General features: G+C 38.4%; 1 protein-coding gene across 2 annotated transcripts; it reads left to right on the plus strand.

Moving 5' to 3' along the window:
• The first annotated feature begins 914 nt into the window (after nucleotides 1–914).
• Nucleotides 915–21,394, plus strand: esrra (estrogen-related receptor alpha). 2 transcript variants are annotated; one of them, XM_056239455.1, is made up of 8 exons: nucleotides 915–1,383; nucleotides 6,682–6,792; nucleotides 10,826–11,251; nucleotides 11,788–11,904; nucleotides 12,040–12,153; nucleotides 12,353–12,520; nucleotides 15,669–15,938; nucleotides 18,154–21,394. In XM_056239455.1, exons 3-8 carry the CDS (start codon nucleotides 10,831–10,833, stop codon nucleotides 18,405–18,407), a joined length of 1,344 nt encoding a protein of 447 aa, XP_056095430.1. In that variant the 5' UTR covers nucleotides 915–1,383; nucleotides 6,682–6,792; nucleotides 10,826–10,830; the 3' UTR covers nucleotides 18,408–21,394. The 2 variants fall into 2 exon arrangements, with proteins under 2 accessions (XP_056095430.1, XP_056095431.1); XM_056239456.1 differs by lacking the exons at nucleotides 915–1,383; nucleotides 6,682–6,792 and adding an exon at nucleotides 7,257–7,403.
• Nucleotides 21,395–21,397: the final 3 nt, after the last annotated feature.

Below are 21,397 nucleotides of genomic sequence, written 5' to 3' on the forward strand. Positions count from 1 at the left end.
TCTGAACGGAACTTATTTGGTCCACACACAGTCTATATTTTAGCATAGCCTATATCATCAACTGATATAGATATAACCTGAGTAGTAAAACAAAAGGCCACATGATGACATTTAAACGAACACTGACACTTCAACAATCACGAGACTGAAATTATGCCGTAGCCTAAACATGAACTAAACAACATAGAATGTGACATAAAGCAGCATGTGTATACATAACAGATAACAAAATAAGAAACATAAGGTGATAGCATAAATTATAATGTGCCTATTTATTTTTCTGTGGGCCTATTTACAGTAAAAATACATGTATTGTCCCATAAATATCATTTTCATCCACATGGGCTATAACTTCCGCTAACCACATGGTTTGGTGTAGAATTGGTTCAATTTATCATTAACTATGATTTTCTACGGCAAAAATTACACGGCGCGTGCACGTGAAAGACTGGGTTCTGTTTATAAAGGTAGGCTATTATTCGGTTGACATTAAATCGGAATTATCCTTGAAAAATGTGTCACATGTTTTAAAGTCCCTTCATAAATTAAACAGGGAAATGAATAAGCATTAGTACAATTAGATCAGCAGCCGAAATGTATAGTTTGGGACTAGATTAATGCTTTATTCTCAGCTTCGACGAACCCTGTGGGGAGGCCGAATTATTAATAGTCACGAATCATGGCAGTTATTAAATGGACTCTGTTTGCACCGAGCTTTGTTTCATTTACCCTTCAATCAGTTACCAAAATAGCCAGGGATGTAAGAAATCTGAATAATTGCTTCGGATAATAGATCAAAAGTGTGTAAACTCGTGAGTCAGACATACAGTAGGTCAACCTCTCTTTATTGTTTAAAGCGCTGCTGCTGCCGCTCGTGACGGAGGCGCGAGGACGCGTGATTGGAAGCGGGAGTGGACGTAACGGAGAAACAGCAGACGCAAGAGCAGAGAGGGAGGAGAAACAACGAGGATATACGTAACCGGGATCTCAGCTGTATTAGCGGAAGACAGGATTCAGGCTTCCAGTGACAACCGAAACAGCAATATGAGGAACTAGTCCAGGGAAGAGCGAATCAAACATGGATTAAACATACGCGCTTTCTCAACTGACTGCACTCGCGCCGCCATTCATTCAAATTATCGTGTAGTTGCATTGATTTTACGTCACATATAGCCTACCGTATCGTACGTAGTACAGCACCAGAATTGCTAAGTAAGGTAGCCCACCTCAGCAAATAGGCAGAGTATCTGCTCTTTAAATCCGCGTGTGTAGGACAAGACACTGCGTTATAATTTATGTGATAGTCCTTTGTAGGATTGACTGTTTTGCTCACTGGTTTCCTTGGTTGTTTTCGAGGCACCAGCAATGTTCTCTGAATTACTGGTAAGTATTCATCCAACCGGCACCCAGCAACGCAATATCCTTTATTTTGTGCGTTTAATGCTAATGCGCTTGTTGTGAACCTGTCAGATAATCATGATACTGTCGTCATACAGATCATCACTGGCAACTGTCTGCTGTCGCTACCGATATTTCCATGTTACGCTCAGCAGTAAAAACTTTACACTGTAAATAGGTCAGTGTGTTCTGATAGTTTGCTGTTTGTACGACTACTAACAGCACGAGAACATGTCTTGACAGATTTGATTTAGTGCTTAACATTTGAATTCGCAGACTGTTGCTTAATCGTTGCATATAAATGAGCATTATGCGCTTCTTACTGCGATAAAAAGGGGGGGAAAGTCCGCAGTAACACTTTGCAGCACGCTGACCTTGATCGAGTTGTCCCCTGGCTCATGCATTGTGTCAGCGCGTGAGATTTTTACCTCGGACTCTAGGCTACTCGAGACATGTCGCATTACCGGTCCAGCATTTCAGTCTGGAAACAAACTACCTGGAGCGACAGATCTGCTTATATTCTTGTAGGCTACACGTCGTCGCTGACGTAATGCAATTGGTACAAGAACATAGTAATTTTATTTGGCTTTTAAAAGTCTGTGGGCACTCTTTGAAGCAGACTTGGTAGCAGTAGTTATGTTTATCAAATGTAGGCTAATCAAAAGCTGTAACGTTACGTATTTTACGCTTCACAGACTTACTTAATCGTTTCCCACATTAAAAAGTTTTACCCTCAAATAAATCGTTTATTATTTCGAAAGTTTAAACTCAGTTTAAAATGATGTCCTCTGACTAGAGATGAAAGTCACCATGAAATCAATATGGACCATTTCTAATTTTATGGAAATATTGCAGTGTTTATTCAAAATGATTTATCCATGCTCATCATTATTTTATTTTTAAATTCATGTGCCCTCGTTATCTTTACTCAAATAACTTCCCCTCCCTTTTGCACTGACTTCTCTCCTCTGATGACGTGTTTACTGGCACAAGGGAGGGGCAAACCAGCCACTTAAATTAGATCACAGCAATAGCAAACCACAGATCAAACGATCCAATCAATTCCAGATGGACAAAATCAAGTCGCGTCCTCCATTTTTTTTGTTTGTTCGTGAAGCCATTTAATTTAGATATACGTCACGATAGAGAAGAAAAGACTAACGCAACTTCTGTTTAATGTTGATAAAAGCTGATTTGTTTTATATGGAGCCAGTTGGGGGCAGACATGTTGAGATCATGTAATGTGACCAGCCGACCCTGTAACATCCTTGTTATTGAACATTTTTGGAATAAATTAATCTCTGTGATTCTGCATCCTGCTGTAGTTGTCAGTAGAAAGCCCAAACTTTACTTGTTTTTTTGTTTGTTTTTTTCACGGCACTTCGCCACAGTAGAACGCATTGCCTTTAAAAGTATACTATGGAGCGAATTATGTGCCAAAACCTCACACACACAGAAAACGTGTTTTACTCACACCCAATGATTCACAAACAAACTCAATGTGGTTTGTAAATACAAAACATCACTCACAAACTAATGCATTGTTTAGCAAATAAAAAACGTACCTATCAAACAAATACAGTATGTTTTACATATACATAGAAACGTATTTCTTCAATGACAAAAATATCCTCCAAGTACGAAACAAAAACCTTCAAGTACAAAGCAAAATTCTACAAGTACGAAACAAAAACCTTCAAGTACAAAGCAAAATTCTACAAGTACGAAACAAAAACCTTCAAGTACAAAGCAAAATTCTACAAGTACGAAAAACTGTCACGTGACTTTTGGCACTATTTTTCCGCGTCCAGTCCAGGCAGATTTTCTCACAAATATATCCACGCTGATTTTCTCACAAATGCAGTTGAGCAACTTCCTCTTCCAAAACAGTAGATGGCGCACGGGATTAATTTAGCGCTAGTCCTCCCGGGAGAAGCAGTGATTGTTTGAAACGCGTTCGTGCTTCCCTTTGCCACAGCGGTGAAAATGAGCGGTGAACAACAGGTGAGTTTCTGTCTTACAGTATCTATAATTTACCTTTTGAGGTTTTCTTTGCCAAATGTTTATTACATATCTAGACAGAAATCCACATTAGTACTCTCTCTAGGATAGGGGAATCTATAAGCTGAAAGCTCTGTCATCATATGTTGCTTTTACATTTTTTTCTACATTACTCGTGCAAAATTACTAAATTAATATGTCTACACTATCTGCCTGGACTGGACGCGGAAAAATAGTGCCAAAAGTGACGTGACAGTTTTTCGTACTTGTAGAATTTTGCTTTGTACTTGAAGGTTTTTGTTTCGTACTTGTAGAATTTTGCTTTGTACTTGAAGGTTTTTGTTTCGTACTTGTAGAATTTTGCTTTGTACTTGAAGGTTTTTGTTTCGTACTTGTAGAATTTTGCTTTGTACTTGAAGGTTTTTGTTTCGTACTTGTAGAATTTTGCTTTGTACTTGAAGGTTTTTGTTTCGTACTTGGAGGATATTTTTGTCATTGAAGAAATACGTTTCTATGTATATGTAAAACATACTGTATTTGTTTGATAGGTAAGTTTTTTATTTGCAAAACAATATGCATTAGTTTGTGAGTGATGTTTTGTATTTACAAACCACATTGAGTTTGTTTGTGAATCATTGGGTGTGAGTAAAACACGTTTTCTGTGTGTGCGAGGTTTTGGCACATAATTCGCTCCATAGTATACTCCCATTTGATATTGTGTGTGAACACAGGTGGTGGACACATGCGCGCTAGTAAGTTTCATCCAGTGTCTGCGCTATTTCTCTTCGAAAGTTATGAGACATACAATACTAGACAGCTTAAACTAAAGTTGCGGTATCTCTGAACCTCTCTCAAGGTGCATGTGAACTGTGAGCACAGAGTACGCGGTTAGAAAAGTCGGGCTGCATGTGTAAAAGATGCAAGTACTATGCTGATGATGAAATTTGTGTCTCGTGCACTGTATGCATACAATAGCGCACACGTAAAAATCGAACGTTGCAGGGCTTAAGATGACTGTCATATAATCAGCACAACAAAAAAATATTGCTGATTGCACTTTTAAATTGAAGCACAATCAACAATGTTGCTTCATAGTCAATGACTGGAAGTCTGTAAAGTTTTTGCTTGAGGCAATTTTTGAAACCTTTTTTAACATTTACATATGAGTCTACTGTATGGGTTAAATATGTGATTAAAAACTCTTTTTCTAATTGTATAGATACTTTATAGAAACTGTCTTTGAAGTTCCGGTTGACCACTATAGGCCCCTCTTGAATGTGATTGGGAATCTCTGTTCTTAAGAATTTGTAATCCAGTTTAGCAATCAACCCTTCAATGGTCAAGGCTCACTGAACAAGGTCACCTTTTGAGGTCTGCTCTGACAGTCTTTGCTCTACAGTTGCATGTGTGCATACTGTAGTCGAAGTTCAAAGACTAAAACACAGTACTTATCTCTGATTTCTCTGCTGAGAATTAGATTTACGTAGTAAACTTTACCTTGGAAATCAGTTGATCACTGCTATTATGCTTTAATTTTACACACAGCACCACCTGACAACTATACTTACTAGGGCTTCACGATATATCCTTTTAGCATCGATATCGCAATAACTTTATAGCTTTAACAAAGATTAATGATATTTAATTTATACAGGGAAGACTATGCAGTGTTATTTTACACTTGATTATTTAATTTCTGTACCTGGATACTGTTAGGCTTGCCTGAAAAACATAGGCTAAAGCACTGTTTATTTCATTTGTGTCTTTGTACTATTGTATTTATCTATGCTTGTAATTTGTTTGTTATTTTATAAGCAGATTCACTCCCCTACAAAATCACTCCAATCATTCTTTCCAAATAGAGCTATTCATCTGGAGAAACGGCTTCATATCGCTATATATATGGCAGAAAAACAAAATAACGCAATGTCAGTTTTTTTCCAGTATCATGCAGCCTTAATACTGACTACTGTGACTAGTGTAAGAATAGGTTGGTTTAATTCTGAAAAGTAGAGCTGTTCTTAACTAGTGTACCTCAAAAAATAAATCAGTAACCTTAAGTGATAGAAAAAAACACAAGAAATCTTTAACTAATGTTACAGACCATGCCAACAGCAGCATTGACGTCTAAAACAATTTCACTTTTGTACTTTTAAAATGTGACAAAGACATTCAGTTCATTTAAAACATCATTAATTAATGCTGTTAGTTATACCATATCTCTTCATAAGCTACCTGTTATAAAGTATAAGTCACTGAAAGATAAAATGTATTAGTGGAGTATATTCGGAGGCCACAAACTGTGTCGGTTGTCTCTAAATATAATGTAAAAAAATGAAAGTGAAAGTCTATGAATGGACTTTGGGCTCAGTTTTCTGTAAGACAACTTTGCCTGCTCATAGTCAATGCACATTTAATATCTAAAAATATCATATATATATATATATATATATTAATTTTTTTTTTAAAATCAGTTACAATTTATTTTATAACAGGTAATGAAAATGTTTTTTTTTATGGTTTTAGTTAATTATAATAACCCTGCAATTACCCATGTCTCTTTTATAAGAATTGTCTCTCAGCTGTGAAACACATTGTGTTTGCTGTCACACAGAGCCCTTTTGGAGTTACTGTGCCTGTCCTTCAAACCCCTCCAGTGACTTTGACCTTTGGAATGTGTCAGAGAGCGGAGGGGGGAGGGAGAATGTTGTGTGCAGAAATCATATGAGAGTATCCAAGAGTCTGAATGCGTGCCGAGATTGAGTGAATGACAGTGAGCAAGACCAGAGAACGGTTGCTTGGTAGAAAGACAAAGAAATGGTTTCTCCCTCAGTCAGCATTTTGTGCCTAATGATGAAGGTGGTGAGGGGTAAAACATGGATACGGTGTAATAAACACACAGATTAATATGGGGTACAAATCAGGCTCCTATACAGCCCTACTAGAGGTTTGTGTGACATTGACCAGGATTGACTCGAAGACAGAAACAATGCAAGACCTAATGCTGCTGAGACCACATTTACAGCTAATGTTGTCCCTGATTAAATCTGGCATTTTTGTTAGATATCTGCAATACTTTTATGGGAGGTTTAATTTAGCTTTGGTTTCGAGAAGATGTGGTTCAGACTAATGGTGGTTTCGTTTTTATTTATTATTTAGCCACTTGATAGCAATATGTGCCTCTGCTGAAGCAATGCATTTTATGAGGCCTTGTTTTGTAATGCATATTCAGTCTAATATTTATTGTGTTGATGTATCACTAATTTTCTCTATTCTTGCCAGGGTTCCTGACACCCAGTGTGAACTATCCTGCAGTCTTCTGACTCCAAAATAAAGTGAGAAGATTTTCAGCATACACAACAAGACTAAAGACCTTTGGCTTTTGAGCAAAAGGTAAGCTAATTGTTCTCTATAAAGGTTTTTCTCTTATTTTGATTCATACTCGGATTATTTTAATTTTCATATTATATCCTATTTAAAGGATGTATGTAATTTTAAAATATAGGGATTCAGCTGGGGATATAGTAGCAGTAAGATGTATAATCCTAGATGTTTGTTTGAGTTCAGACCTGTATTTTGAGTTGCTGATTTTTTCTTACCCTTTTCTGTCTCTCATTACATCAAGTCAAACTTAACACAACTGGGTTGAGCTGAAGAAAAAAAATAACCTGTCAGCAATGGTATTAATTTTTGTATCAATCATTATTGCGTGATTATCAGAAATTACTATATTTTGTAGGCTACATAATGTGTGTGTGTGTGGCTGCATATGAGCAACTCTCCTCCATCCTCCTGAGGGCAGCCAATGACTCATGACACGTTTGTCAGGGGGAAAGTGAAGTTCAGAGATGCGCATTGCTAGCTAAACTACGCTTATTCAGGCATGTTTAAGGGAACACAGACGGATTTATTTGTGTGAGTCAATACATAGCTATTTTTGGGTACATGCTCTCCGGTAGAGACGTTTGGAGGAGGTGGGACGTATCTTGATCCTGAATGAGTAGGTAAGTTAGCGAAAGCTAAGCTAGAGAACCATTTGGCTGATTCTTATGAGAGGAACACAGATGGACTTTTAAACCGGTAATAAGAATTCAAACAAGCATAAATCCGGATGTAGCCTATTTAGAATTTGTAAGCTTTACAGACCAGACTGAAACGTTTGATTCGGTTGATAAAGTAGCAAAAACAGCACACCGAATATAGCTGTTTTTACATTCAAAATTTGCTTTGAATGAATTGTTATTATTTAGTCATCTTTTTAGTGAACCGGGCTGACTCGGTCCGAGCAGTTCTTAAGTGAACAACTCCAAATCATTGAACTGATAACTGTCATGCCCGATTCGTTATGAGCAAAACCGAGTGATTTGATAAGATTTGACTTGTGGGTCGAAAAGTAAGTTGCTTTAAAACGTACTGAAAATATATTTACGAGTTGTTTGTAAAATAGTTATATCAACAAGCGAGATTTGGTTTTAATAAATAGCATTAAAACGTACATAAACTCAGCCGAGAGGAATAAATGAATAGTAGCCCATCGTTTAATGTAAATGAAAGAAGCTCCAGGTGACTTTGTTTTCATGTGTTGCTGCAAAAAAAACTGATCTGGGGCTTATAAATTATGATAAGCTGTCTTATTAATACAACGTAATAAACAGTAATATGTCCCTACATTCATTTTGCTTTTCTGGAGCATGACAGGGACCACGTGATTAACGTTACGTAATAACGCGATGACGCAAAAGAGCGCTAAATCGTTTTGAAGCGGTTCTTTGAAATGAACTGGTCTAAAGAACCGACTCACTGTTGGACTTCTCATCGCCACATCAAATTTCTCATCTTTTAAAGTTCAACTTTACTATGTAATGAGCCGAATCGGAAATCGCACATCGGTGAGGTTTGCGTGAATTTCTGCGGGAGAAACGCCCGTGCGTGATGATGATGATGATGATGGAGGTTGATTCGTTGACACCTCATGATTCGTTTGCCCATTTTCCTTTGTAGTCTGTCATTTACATGTGTTTGAACCGGAACGTTTCTCCATATCCGGTTCGTTCAGTTTGATGAGGGATTTAGAGAACTCAGCTTGTCCTCACGATTGGATAATTTACCTCCTGTGACGCGGCGCGTGTCTTCACTCTAGCCACGTGATTGGGTTTAGTAGAGTGCTCAAAGAACAGGGTAAAGCTAAAGAATGAGATCAAGTGACATATAAGCGCCATTACTGTTGATTTCCTTCACACATCTTCCATATTCATCATATAAATACCATTCTGTTGGTATAGGTTAAATTCAGAGTTCAGGTTAATGTAAGTGTGGCAGAGGCAGAATGAACATGTTTGGCAGAAAGTACAGTGGACTTGGAGGCAGTGGGGCACAGTTACATTCTGCACACTCGCCAAAGTTGCAACACATCACATCACACACAATCAGGTGAAAGGGGAGTAGTGTCTGTGTGATATCCGCTGAGGACAAATGAAGGTGGAAATGTAGTTTTTGACCATAATCCGAGTGGCAGAGAGTGTAGGATCATGATGTGAGTCCGTATATGTGCATTAACCTATATATATATTTCAGAAAATGTATGACTAGCTGCTCAATCAGAAAGTCCACGACCCCGGTATTGCTCCAGTAATCATGAGGAGCATATATCATTGCTGGTTGTGTTCCCTACTTGGCGGTCGTTACGCATCTTGGGTAATTTTTTATGTGGAATTGTGATAGACCCTTTTTCTTTTTCGCTAAATGCATAAAATGGCAAGATCAGCAAATTTAAGAAATGGCATCATAGGTCAGTTTATCCTCGAGGGGGGTTTATGAACTGTGGGTACCGTGGAGCGGTTAAGAGTCTGTAGGGCATCTTTTGTGGAGGTATAATTAGACGATTGGTTCCCTCTCCTGGATTAATGACCCTAATCTGGTGTGGACTGAGGCCATGGCACTGGGATTATGGATTTGTGCACAATTCTGTCATGTGCATATATGTGTTCTGCTCACAAGGTAATACAAGGCCTTTTAATAAATTTCCGTCTGTTTGAATTGCTATACAAGTGACCTGTAGATCTTGTTTGATAGGCAATACTTTAATTTATTAATACTGAACCTATGTATTCATACTCGTTAAAATGCTCTGATACTACATGCATATGCTATTTTGCAAGCAGAATGAAATCTCAAGAATCAATATTAAGGTTCAATATTAACATTGTCTAAATGTATTGCATCCATAGAGTTGCTGTTGTTTGAGCATAGGTGAGTGAGTGGGAAGCTTGATTAATTGTAGTGAATTGGTTTGTTTGGATGTTTCAATGGAGAAAACAAAGAAAACAGTTCAGAGACTTCCAAACATAACACCGCTTGAGAGTGAGGACATATAGGTGTTTGTTCACCTCTGGGCTCGAATGCTGTTTGCTTGCTCAGCATGCACCTGCGTGTTAACAAAAAGAAAAGAGCAAGGATTACTGAAAAATAAACAATAGTCCCCTCATCTGTTTGCCATTTATTGCTTCTTTAAAAATTCTTCTTTTAAATTAGACTTGCTGCATTTACACTGTAAGGCCTACTGCACATATTCAATATTTAGACACACATAGGATTTTTTTTTTTGTCCCGTCTGTTTACATTCACTTAAGACAGTCTGATTGTGTTTGCATTAATGACCTGACAAGATTCCCAGAGGCTGACAACAGCACAGTCTTGGATTGAGTTAGTTTTTAGCAGTAGTCTTCACAGGTTTAATATGGGGCGTTCTTTCTCCTATTAAGGGGAGGTGGTTGTTCTCAGTAACAGTAATTAACTTTTCCATTTTTTTAATGTTAACCTTATCAAATGACATGTTGTCAAATTCTTGAGTGCAATCAATAAATTAGAATAATACTATAGGGCTGTTACAATTATGTAAATACTGTTATTACATTAATTTCTTTTAGATATCAAATTTCAATTTTGAATATAACAGTTTGAAATTATGGGGGGGGGAAATGAAATGATAGGCTACTATACAACCGCAAAAGCAGATAATATTGTCTAAAATGTTACTCACTCAATATTAACTTGAAAATGCATACAGGGGCATTTTCTCCCTATATCTTGAATCTGGAGACATTTTTTGACTCATGTCAGTGGTGTTTTTGACCCAAGCCCCTGTTACTTTTCGACCCTGGTTGTTCTGTGACATTACATGCATCACTTCATTTTGAGTCTGTTGATTAACCTTCAGGATTCAGACATAGGCCTAGTAATTCCCATGCATTAATTTTTATGTAGGTCAGAGTCAGATGGTTGGATATCAGATATGTATCTGATTTAAAGGCACATTTGAAAGTGTCGCAAATCAAACGTGTAAGCATTCAGTCTTGACCTTATCAAGACGATGATGATGAAGTTAAAACTAAAAAGGTCCCTCATTGTCTCACATATTTCTCCTCAGGTATCATGTCTTCCAGAGAGCGACGCTCCGACCTGTACATAAAGGCTGAACCCAGCAGTCCTGAGGGAGGAGGAGGAGGAGGAGGAGGAGGAGGAGGAGTAGGAGTAGGAGGCGGCGGCGGGAGGACCAGCCCGGGAGGAGCGTCCTCAGACTCCTCTCAGAGTGCAGGAGGGGGTTCCAGAGGAGAAGGCGCTGGCCGCTACTCCCCGCCCCTTTACACCCCCGCTCTACGTTGCCATTTTAAGGAGGAGGGTGCAGATGGAGCCGAGGAGGGCTCTACCGGCAGCGGGGGAGGCCGCTGCAAGTATGCACTAAGCACGCTTCCCAAAAGGCTGTGCCTGGTGTGTGGAGATGTGGCGTCTGGCTACCACTACGGAGTGGCTTCATGTGAAGCCTGTAAGGCTTTCTTCAAAAGAACCATACAGGGTGAGCATGTCATACTGTGTAACAGATTCACTTGTCGTTACAGATAACTTGTAAGTAAGCCAAGCCCGCTAGTGGTCTGAATCAGTGTTTCCTGCCCCCCTGAGAGCCACCGCTCTGTCAGCCTCTCGGCAAAATACGACATGTGTATCCAGAATTGAATGTGATGAGATAAAAAGTTGCATTCCTTGAAATAAAACCAAGAACAGCAAGTCTTTACTTTCAGTCATGTCTGACTCAAATTAAGCAATAGCCGTTTTCCCTATCATCGTTTTTTGAAAGTATCATTACTGACTGGTTGTTCATATGACATTTAGTTAAAAGATATTGAATTCTTTTGGTAATATTTAAAAAAAAAAAACTATATTTTAAATAATAATTTTAAATAGTTGTATTATTGAATAATATTTATTGCTAATAAATATCTATAAATCTAAATATTTGTTATGAAGAGCAAGTGGCTTCTCGCTACAAAAACATAATTCTTTAGGAAACACTGCTGTGAACTCTAGTATAACGTCTTCACCTCCATCCAACAGGCAATATTGAGTACAGTTGTCCCGCCTCTAATGAATGTGAGATCACCAAGCGCCGCAGGAAGGCCTGTCAGGCATGTCGCTTCACCAAGTGCCTCAAAGTAGGCATGCTCAAAGAAGGTGAGGTGGCACCTGGCCAGCACAACCAGTCCTCTCTCTTACGATACCCAAGTATCTCACAGTGTACGATATGACCCACAGGCAGTGCCAATGCCCTAATCCTCTTTCTGTGTTTGGTGTGTGCTTTCGGTGTAGGAGTCCGCCTGGACAGAGTCAGAGGAGGACGGCAGAAGTACAAGAGACGCCCGGAGGTGGAGAATGCCACGTACCAGAGTGCACCGATACCTTTAAGAAAAGAGGGAGAGAAGGGTAATAAAATATTATTTATTGAATTATTTTAAATGTTTTTAATAACTCCTTTGTTTTTATATTTTTATTTGATTTGATTAAAACAGTAATTTTATTTTTGAAAACATTGCTCGCAATTATATAATTTTGTACATTTGATAGATAAACTTTGGCTTGACTTGATTATTTAGCTGAGTAATGTTTAGTTTGTTACTCTCAGGTTCATCCAGCATCATTGTGTCTCATCTGCTGGTGGCGGAGCCAGAAAAGCTGTTTGCTATGCCAGACCCCTTGCAGCCCGACACGGCCCAGCGCACGCTCACCACTCTCTGTGATCTGGCCGACCGGGAACTAGTTGTTATCATCGGCTGGGCCAAGCACATTCCTGGTAAGTGAGAGCAAGAAGAGGAACTGCGAGACGGTTGGCAAGGAGACTGTTCTGGTGTCGAGCTACAATTTTCTCACTCTCCTATTACTTAAATTAAGCTAAAGTAAAACTACCACATAGTTATGCCTTCCTCGACCTTTGACAACATGATTCACTGTCTGATTCATATTGCACATGAAACTGGAATGTACTTTCTGGATCTGGTAAGCTCTTCTTTGATTTATTGACTAAGGCCTTAAAGGGTTTTATATCAGTTTGCCTGGAAACATAGTTTTTTGGGGTTAATAGGGGATGAAAAAAAGTCATTGGATTTCGTCAGGTATCCCCTGCCACAGTTTACCAGTTTAGAATCTTGAATCAAATCTTGATTTGCATCAAATCTTTTTTTTAAACAACTAGTAAGTATTGTAAACCTTTTATATATATACGTATACAGTATATAGCCTATATATATATTTGCATATTCTGCTTTTTTAGTCTGGTGTTGGTTTGTTAATTAGGCCTAGTCTTATTTCCTGCTGTTTTTTCATGGTGGTCTATTATTATGGCTTAATCTATTTCAGATAAATGGCATGCACAGTGAACAGATAATGAAAACATAATGAACAGTGGTTGTACCTTGGTCAGACAGTGGCGATTGTGGCGACTGAATAATTTGCAATATGGACCAGATCTTATGAAGGGCTAATTTTTTCCACTTGAATTAAGTAGTATAATGGTACTAATTTTAGCAGCAAAGGTCCCCTGCAATCTGTGCCAAGAGTAGCAGACATCGTCTTTTGAAATATCCTCTTTTGCTCTATGGTAAAAAAATAAATAAAATACTCATCATGTTTACTCGTGCAAATCCTTGATCTTCTTGATCTTGATCTAGTTATACTGATGCTTTTTACTGGGAAAAGTATTACTTACTAGCCAAATACCACTAAACTTGCCCCTGGTTTCACAGACAAGGCTTAAGCTTTGTTGGAGCTGTTTTAACTGAAAACAACTTAACTGACAAATCTTTGTTTTGTCTCAAGATGCAAACCAGTAATGTTTTTTTTCTAAGGCACATTTATAAAAGGCACTTAAATGTCCAAATTGAACTAAGGCCTTATCCTGGCTTAATCTAAGACCTGTCTGTGACACCGGGCCTTGGCGTTTAGAAGATGAGCAGATCAGTGGCACGTTCAAGCTCAAACCGGTGCGCAACGTTTTACTACAGTTTCCGGGTTGAACGACATGTTTCCTGGAAACGGTGTGCAACAGGGTTTGAGATACGTTTTCTCTTGTTTGGTGTGTCAAAAATGTCAGCCGCAACAGGGCGGTATATACATATAAACCACATGGTATAAAAGAGACAGCTCACACACGCACAATGGGTCAAGTTGTTTCCAAATGTGTCCGCTGCAGCAACAATTGAAGATATTAGAAGACATGTTTGTGATAAGCCTAATACTCACAATAAAAATAATACGGTCATATAGATCAAAACACAGTCTCGGAGGTAAGAAGTGGATTATCCTTCACCTGAAATGTTTGTCTTTTCATCCTGAAATGCGAGGCAAATGTTGGATCACAATAATTAGGAACCACATTTTCCACAAATCCCTTCACTCGATTGGGATGCTCTTTTATACTGGACGGCAAGGGCGGTGACTGTAACATTGAGCGTATTTTGCAGTATTAAACTCATATTTATACCGAGCAGGCTCTGAAAATTCTTCAAAAAGAACACAAAGAATGGCCTTCTCTTGCGTCATCAGAACAGGGTGTTTAACGCACCACTCTTTCCTTTTAAAAAAAAAACGTTTTGCAACTTTTTGTCGGGGCTGAATGCAGCCCAGATGCCAATAGACCTTATTCAGAGCAGCGCCATGACAGGTATGAAAGCAAGGATGTGATTGATAGACTTCTACTGTGTTTTCAATGGCATCTGCTGTAAAAAGCTGTATAAAGCTCCTAGATCACTTATAATTTTCCACAGCTCATGTTGTCTGGAGTTTTTTTGTCCTCTGAAATTTCTTAGAAAGATATTTTTGCAGTGTTTCATCAGCAGAACAATCCAAAAACACATTAAATAACAGTACAACCCACTGAAGAGATGTATGTCTAATCCCTCACAGCCTCGCTAAAAGATGGCGCTGCTGTGAATAAGGTCTATGTGCCAATAACAGGCTAACATTTCAGGAGGCTATGACAATGCCAGCTAGAAAACAGTTAGCAGATTGTTAATCAATGATATTTGATGTTTCTCACATTTCTGCACTGCTGGAAAGTGCTGATCAATCACACCTCTCTGCAGAGAACAGGTGCCTAAAGAAAGATTATAATTGAAGGGAACTGGAGCAGGTGAGTCAGAGCTAGTCAGAATGTGGAAGACTTTTCTCCTAATTGCTGTCCGAGCTCAGTCTTGGAAGGAGCGATTTCAAGTGCTTTAGTCAGTCTCTGGCTATTTTCAAGACCTCCAATTTTAGAGCACTATTGTGAGTGTCCACTGTGTCTCTGTACTCATCATCAACAACTCTCATCCTGCTCTCCACACATCTCTTACTGTGTGTGTCCACTAGATCTGAGATTAGCAAGCCTTTCTTAGTCTCTGTAGGAGGTGAGCAGCTGGCTTGCACAGGGTATTATGGGATTGACAGTGTCAAAAAGCTGAGAAATGTTCCACTTTATGCAAATAAGTGGCGAAAAATGCCAATTTCTGAGGTAAAGGTGTTGACATCTGTCATAAGCTTTTCAGAATTTACCAACAGTGCTGGAATTTCGCATCATGACGTATTACTATATTGAATTCATATTTCAAAAGCAGTTTCTCAGAATCTCAATGCCACTCTCAATACCAAGTCAAAAGAAATAAGTTAAAATACAACAATACGATTAAAAACATTATAACAGTATTAATTAGAACGTCATGTAGCTTTTCTCAATTGCTTCAATTTTTCTAAAATAATTATTCCGTAAAGTTAAAGTGGTTTTCTCTTTTTCGTGTAATTTAAAAAAGTTTTTATTAATATTACTGACATAATAGACTGGCAGATCTTTTTGACCATCCTTTTGCATTGATTTAAGACAAACCGTCTGTGTTTGTGCATTTTGAGCATGTTTTTTTATTTGATTGGACGTGTATTGTCAAGCTCTCTCTTTTTCCTCCCTCATCCAGGCTTCCTCTCTCTGTCACTGGCTGACCAGATGTCCGTACTGCAGTCGGTGTGGCTGGAGGTGTTGGTGTTGGGGGTGGCTTACCGCTCTCTTGGCTGCGAGGATGAGGTGGTGTTTGCAGAGGACTTTGTGCTGGATGAGGAGATGTCTCGTGTGGCCGGTCTGACCGAACTCAATGCTGCCATCAGTCAGCTCGCACGCCGTTTCAGGGCCCTGCAGCTGGACCGCGAGGAGTTTGTCATGCTCAAGGCCATCGCGCTCACCAACTCAGGTGCGCTTCCTGTCCAGATTTTCCTATTAATGACTCATTCATTCCGCTTCTGGTTACCCTCTGATCAAAACCCGCCTGACCTGACTGAGTCACTGAGTAATTAAGACCAGACCATATTCTGTTTTGTGTCGTAAACGTACCTATCTTGTCACTGTCTGCTGGTACGAATTCTTCCCCCACCTGGAAGAACCCATGAAACTTTTGATTACTGTAAATAATAAATTCAACCCCCGTATCTGCTTCACCCACAGAATCTGTATTTGTTATGCAAATACTGGGAGTCGCATGCTTTGAATCTTGAACACACCCAAGACCTCTTCCTTACGCCTCACATATCTGTGTACGTGCTAAACATTAACCCCCACCAACAGACTTATCCATGGGTCAGTGACATTTAGCACACGTGCCAACAGTTAATAATTAGCACAAGATTCATATTATATGTACCAGATTAATTTAATTGTTGTTCCATACCTGCATTTGTAACTGCTTCTCTCAGTAATCCTCATAAAGTAGACTTGGGGCTAGGGTGACCACCATCAAACAAACCAAATGTGGGACGATTACTAAGTTTGTGTGGGACAATATGGGACATGTTACCAACACTAAAACATAACCTGAAACTGTTATATAATGTCTATCTAACTTAATAAAAACATATGTATTCTGCCTTTCAGCTGATAAAAATACTTTGTTCTTTATTCCCTTCCAGATAACACCATTACATCACAATGTAACATAACATGTTTTATTTTATTTTATTTTACGTCATTTAAATTCAACATCACTGAGCCCAAAGGCAGCAGGCATCATGCAGATAACTATTGCTAATTGGTCTTGATTGATAATTGATTGATAATTTTATTTTGATTATTGAATTTTGATTATTTTATTTTTACTATTGAATTAGTTGATAGTTGATAAATTCTGTTTTCCTCCAGCACCAGAGAGCACACTTGGCTGAAACACAGGAAAACAGCACATACCAACCAAATATTAAAATTATACTGGAGGCTCACATTATTCTATTCTGAATAAAATTTTAATTTACCGAATTATCCATTAGTTTTCCGACAGGGAACACATGGAACGAATCACCGCTCCACATTTTGATTGACAGCCGTCACAACCTACTAGTGACCGTGTTTACTCCTTTCTTTTCAACCATTGGATAGGATTTTAAAAACGGCTGTTGTATTTGTACTTCTGACGAAGCGCTGTTAAATATAGGTGAAAAAAACACAGCAAAAAGAGGAAATAAAATGCTTTCTTAAAAAGGTAAAAGTACACATGCACGTTTTCTTAATATGATAATTAAAAACCAACAGACTGATGAAAATGCGGGACATTTTCTCAAATATGCGACGTGCGGGACAAGGGGTGAAAATGCTGTGCGGTACAACGCAAAGCGGGACGGGTGGTCACCCTACTTGGGGCAGTCAGGATTTCTTCGCACATCACAACAAACTGAATATAATGTCAAGCTCTTCGTTATAATGAATCACAAAAAATATACACTAGCGTTCAAAAGAGTTAGTATGTTTTATGTAAGAAATTCATACTTTTATTCAGAAAGGATGCAGTAAATTGATTTGAGTAAACTGTTGGTCAAATGTCTCCACGACTTTCCAATTCACCAAACATGATCTTTCAGGTTTACATCTACATAATTTTATGCAAATGTTGCATAAAATAGCTGGATGGAAAAACCAAGATACAAAAAATGTCCCAAATGCACATAAAAAATGTAAACATTCACTTGAGGTGGAGAAATGTTTTATTTCATTTAGAAGGTCTGTGCATAAACTATGATGGAATCACATTTACTGGATACATTAATTAATTAATTGATTTCCTATGACTGAATAATTTGCTCTGAGAAGAAAAGAAAATGTTGTTCTAATTGATGCGTCACTCCAGATAAAGCATCTGCGACCAAATTTCATCAGAGGGTTTTGTCTGCACGCTCTTAAGTCACAAGTAATTTATTATATTTAATAAACGTGGCTTCAATAGTAGTTACTATTTCTATTTTGCACTAGTGTTTCTGGAAGTGGCTATTTTGTTCTCCTAAACACTTGGGATAAAAATGTTTGTTTTATTCACAAATTTTTGCAGTCTTTCACATAAATTAATTAGCACCCTCACTAGAATGACATAATGGATTTATTTAGATATGATGGTCTAAACACTCGTCCTCTTCTGCTCTCTTCAGATTCGGTGTACATTGAGGACATGGAGGCCGTGCAGAAGTTACGGGACCTGCTGCATCAGGCTCTGCTGGAGATGGAGGTCCAGCGACGCCCTGACGACCCCCAGCGTGCCGGACGCCTCCTCCTCACCCTGCCTCTCCTCAGGCAGACCGCTGGCCGGGCCCTCACCACCTTCTACAGCATCAAGACCCGCGGCGGGGTGCCAATGCACAAACTCTTCCTGGAGATGCTGGAGGCCATGATGGACTCACCCTAGAGAATAAACGACGGATGAATGAAGGATGAAGAAAAAGGACAAAACGTTTGCCCGAAGTCTTTTTGTGTCGCAAGGGCTACAAGAGCCAAAAGAGAACTTTGTTTGGGGGGGTTGAATATGAAGAAGACGCTTTGTGTAGCTGTCCGCCAGTACTGGTCTTTCACATCCAATCCTCCTCCTCCATTAGATAGATTTCAATGGGTACCACATCAACCATAGGCTTGGGTCAGTTCAGACACTTCATATTTATATCAGTCAGTGTTAGGTAAACCACAGACAACGTGTAATTCATTCTGTCACCTCACGGCCATCCTGATAAGTGTTTCTAGGAACTAACCATTACTGTAAACTCAGAGAAATTTACGTGCCAAGGGCGCCTACTGAGACTGCAGCAATATGAACTCTTACCTGAATCATACGATTCAGTGATATCTCCTCATTTACTGATAGTAGGCCACCAATCACTACAGTTATAATCAAGCAATTAAGCTTTCTTTCTCTCCTTAAATTGGTGCATAAAAGGCACTTGTGTAAAATTAATGTCTTTTATAATGCACTCACCATACTACAAGTGCTATCTAACTTTGTCCCGCTAGCTTTTTGTGAAATATGCAAAACATAAGTCAAGACTTACTGGAGAAAAGACCAACTTCAGTTTACTGGTGTACACTGGTACTGCAACATCATATTACGGAAAGCAATATGAAAGACTTCATAACCCATTTGATGTCAGCCTTTTTTCTTTTTTTCTTTTTACGAGAGGCTGCTCTGTCACGTCCTGCTTTGAAACTAAATTTAGTTGTGGAGTAGTCGCATAACAGACACTTTTTTTGATTGTAGAAAATTTCCAAGAAAACCAGGCCGTCTTTTGTATAATAGCCAGTTGTTTTAAAGATTAACATCGTCGTTTTGGGATACAGGTGTGAACAGGAGACTATGGGTACTATAAATGCTGAACTGAACCAACAATGCGTCTAAATCAGGGTAAACAGGGAGTTTGTTCCTCCTGTAGGCCACTACTGTAGTTTTTGTTTCGTTTTTTTGCTGTGATCATTTGTTTGGAGGCCTTAGGACCTTCCGGTGACGTCCTCGAGTCATCAGATGAAACTGGCCTGCTTGTCACCGATTGAGCCAATGGTCAAGCTTTTTCATTCGTTCAGAGAAAAGATCATATTCCGTGTTGTAATCCTCCATTTTTACATGGCCGCAGCCGGACAGTCTGCGTCATTCTGTGATATTCAAAGTCAAACTGAAAGCCTCTGTGGTTTAGAGCAACATTAAATGCAAATTGGAAAGCCTCACGAGATGGGCTCCAACAGAGCCCTCGCTTCGAGACTCTCCGTTGGGTTCTTTTAAGATATGTTTGCGTAGTCTCCTCACAGTTGTTTGTTTGCAGACACTCGTCTGATATTATATGCAATCATACTCCGTTTAGAGTGCTACAACTCCGCTACCTTTTATTTATTCTACACATGTGGAGGAAGAAAAGCCAGTTGCCATTTTGGCCTCTTTACCAATTTAAGTACTAAAAATGAAAACCACTGATGTGCAGAGACAGACCTCGGAGGTGACGCCACATTTTCAGGGTGATTTTCACTGTATGATGTTTGCAGCAATGATTGTATGAGCGCTCTGAAAGTGGTTCACTGCAAATACACGCCATAGACGCAGATGGAAAGAATCTTCCATGGTTGATATTTATGATATTTTCAGCTCAAGACTAGTTTCAATCTGGGTCTGCAGAGTTTTGGCCCAAAATACTTAGGAGACGTATTGTGATGCAGGCCTGTTGGATGATCATACGAGTTGCTGTTGCTCATGGCATGATTTTAGTTTTTGGTTTTCCATATACTACTCTATGAAGCTTGGCCTCAGGTTTGGTATTGAAATAAAGCAATTAATTTGGGAGATTGTTATAAAATGTCTGTTTTGTATTGAATTGGTTTTTTAGATTTCTCTTTTTGTGGTTGAAGTACTAACTTTAAGACATATGAAAGCCAGTGGACATTATATTCCTGTCTTTTTTTGTGTGTGTGTGTTGTTGACATTTCTATTCAATATAGTCTTGCAGTTCCAGGCACTAATATATGTGTTGATCATTGCAAAACTTCCTCTTTCTCTCTATTTTTTCTTTAAAATACTGCCAGTTTGGCTGTTAAGGGAATTTTGCTATATTTCAAGAAACTCGATATAATTTTTGATTCAATCTATATGCGTTTATCAAAGCTAAAAGTTTTTTTCCTAACATTTCAGTATGTTTTTTTTCTTTTTCTTTTATACACAGGAGTTAATGTCTCTCCTAAGTGGTTATTGGGATGTCATGATTTGTGTACATAACCACGAATGAGTGGGTCCATTCAAAGACAGCTGTAAAATATGTCAATGTTTGTGTCAATAATAACTCTAATATAATGATGATATTACAGTAGTGTTTTCATAATGGTAAACATTATATAAAGCCATTTTGTCTGTCAGACTTAGAACATAACAAATGATTGAGAGATAAATTAAATTCATGGCTAGGTGTTTTTGTGTGTCTGTGTATATTTATGTAAATGAGCAATACCAGAATTTACCAAAATGTTTGTTTTCACATTTTACTGTATATTCATATACTGTAAATCAAACCTCAACAGTAACACTAGTGATAACAGTCAATAGTAATAATAAGTACAGTAAAGAGCAAATCAATATTTGTATTCCAAAATATTGTATTTAAAAGATTAAAATCTATTTTTTACTCAATTTGCGGATGTTTATTAATATTATTGTTCTGGTATTTGTTTTTGGTTGAAGTCAAATGATTGTAAATGTCTGTGCTTTGTTTCCTTTTTGTAAAGCTCAGTGGTTCAGCAGTAGTAATACACTTTGTTTATATTGAATCACTGTGAAGAGAAAGCAAACACTAAAACAACGGGAAAAATAGAGGTATTTTAAAATATTGTCAGTGTCAATGTTTTTTGTAATAAATTAACAACCGTCAGTCATCA

This window comes from Rhinichthys klamathensis, unplaced genomic scaffold, assembly GCF_029890125.1.
Source record: "Rhinichthys klamathensis goyatoka isolate OS25496 unplaced genomic scaffold, OSU_Roscu_1.1 h1tg000565l_1, whole genome shotgun sequence".
Classification (NCBI taxonomy): Eukaryota; Metazoa; Chordata; class Actinopteri; order Cypriniformes; family Leuciscidae; genus Rhinichthys; species Rhinichthys klamathensis.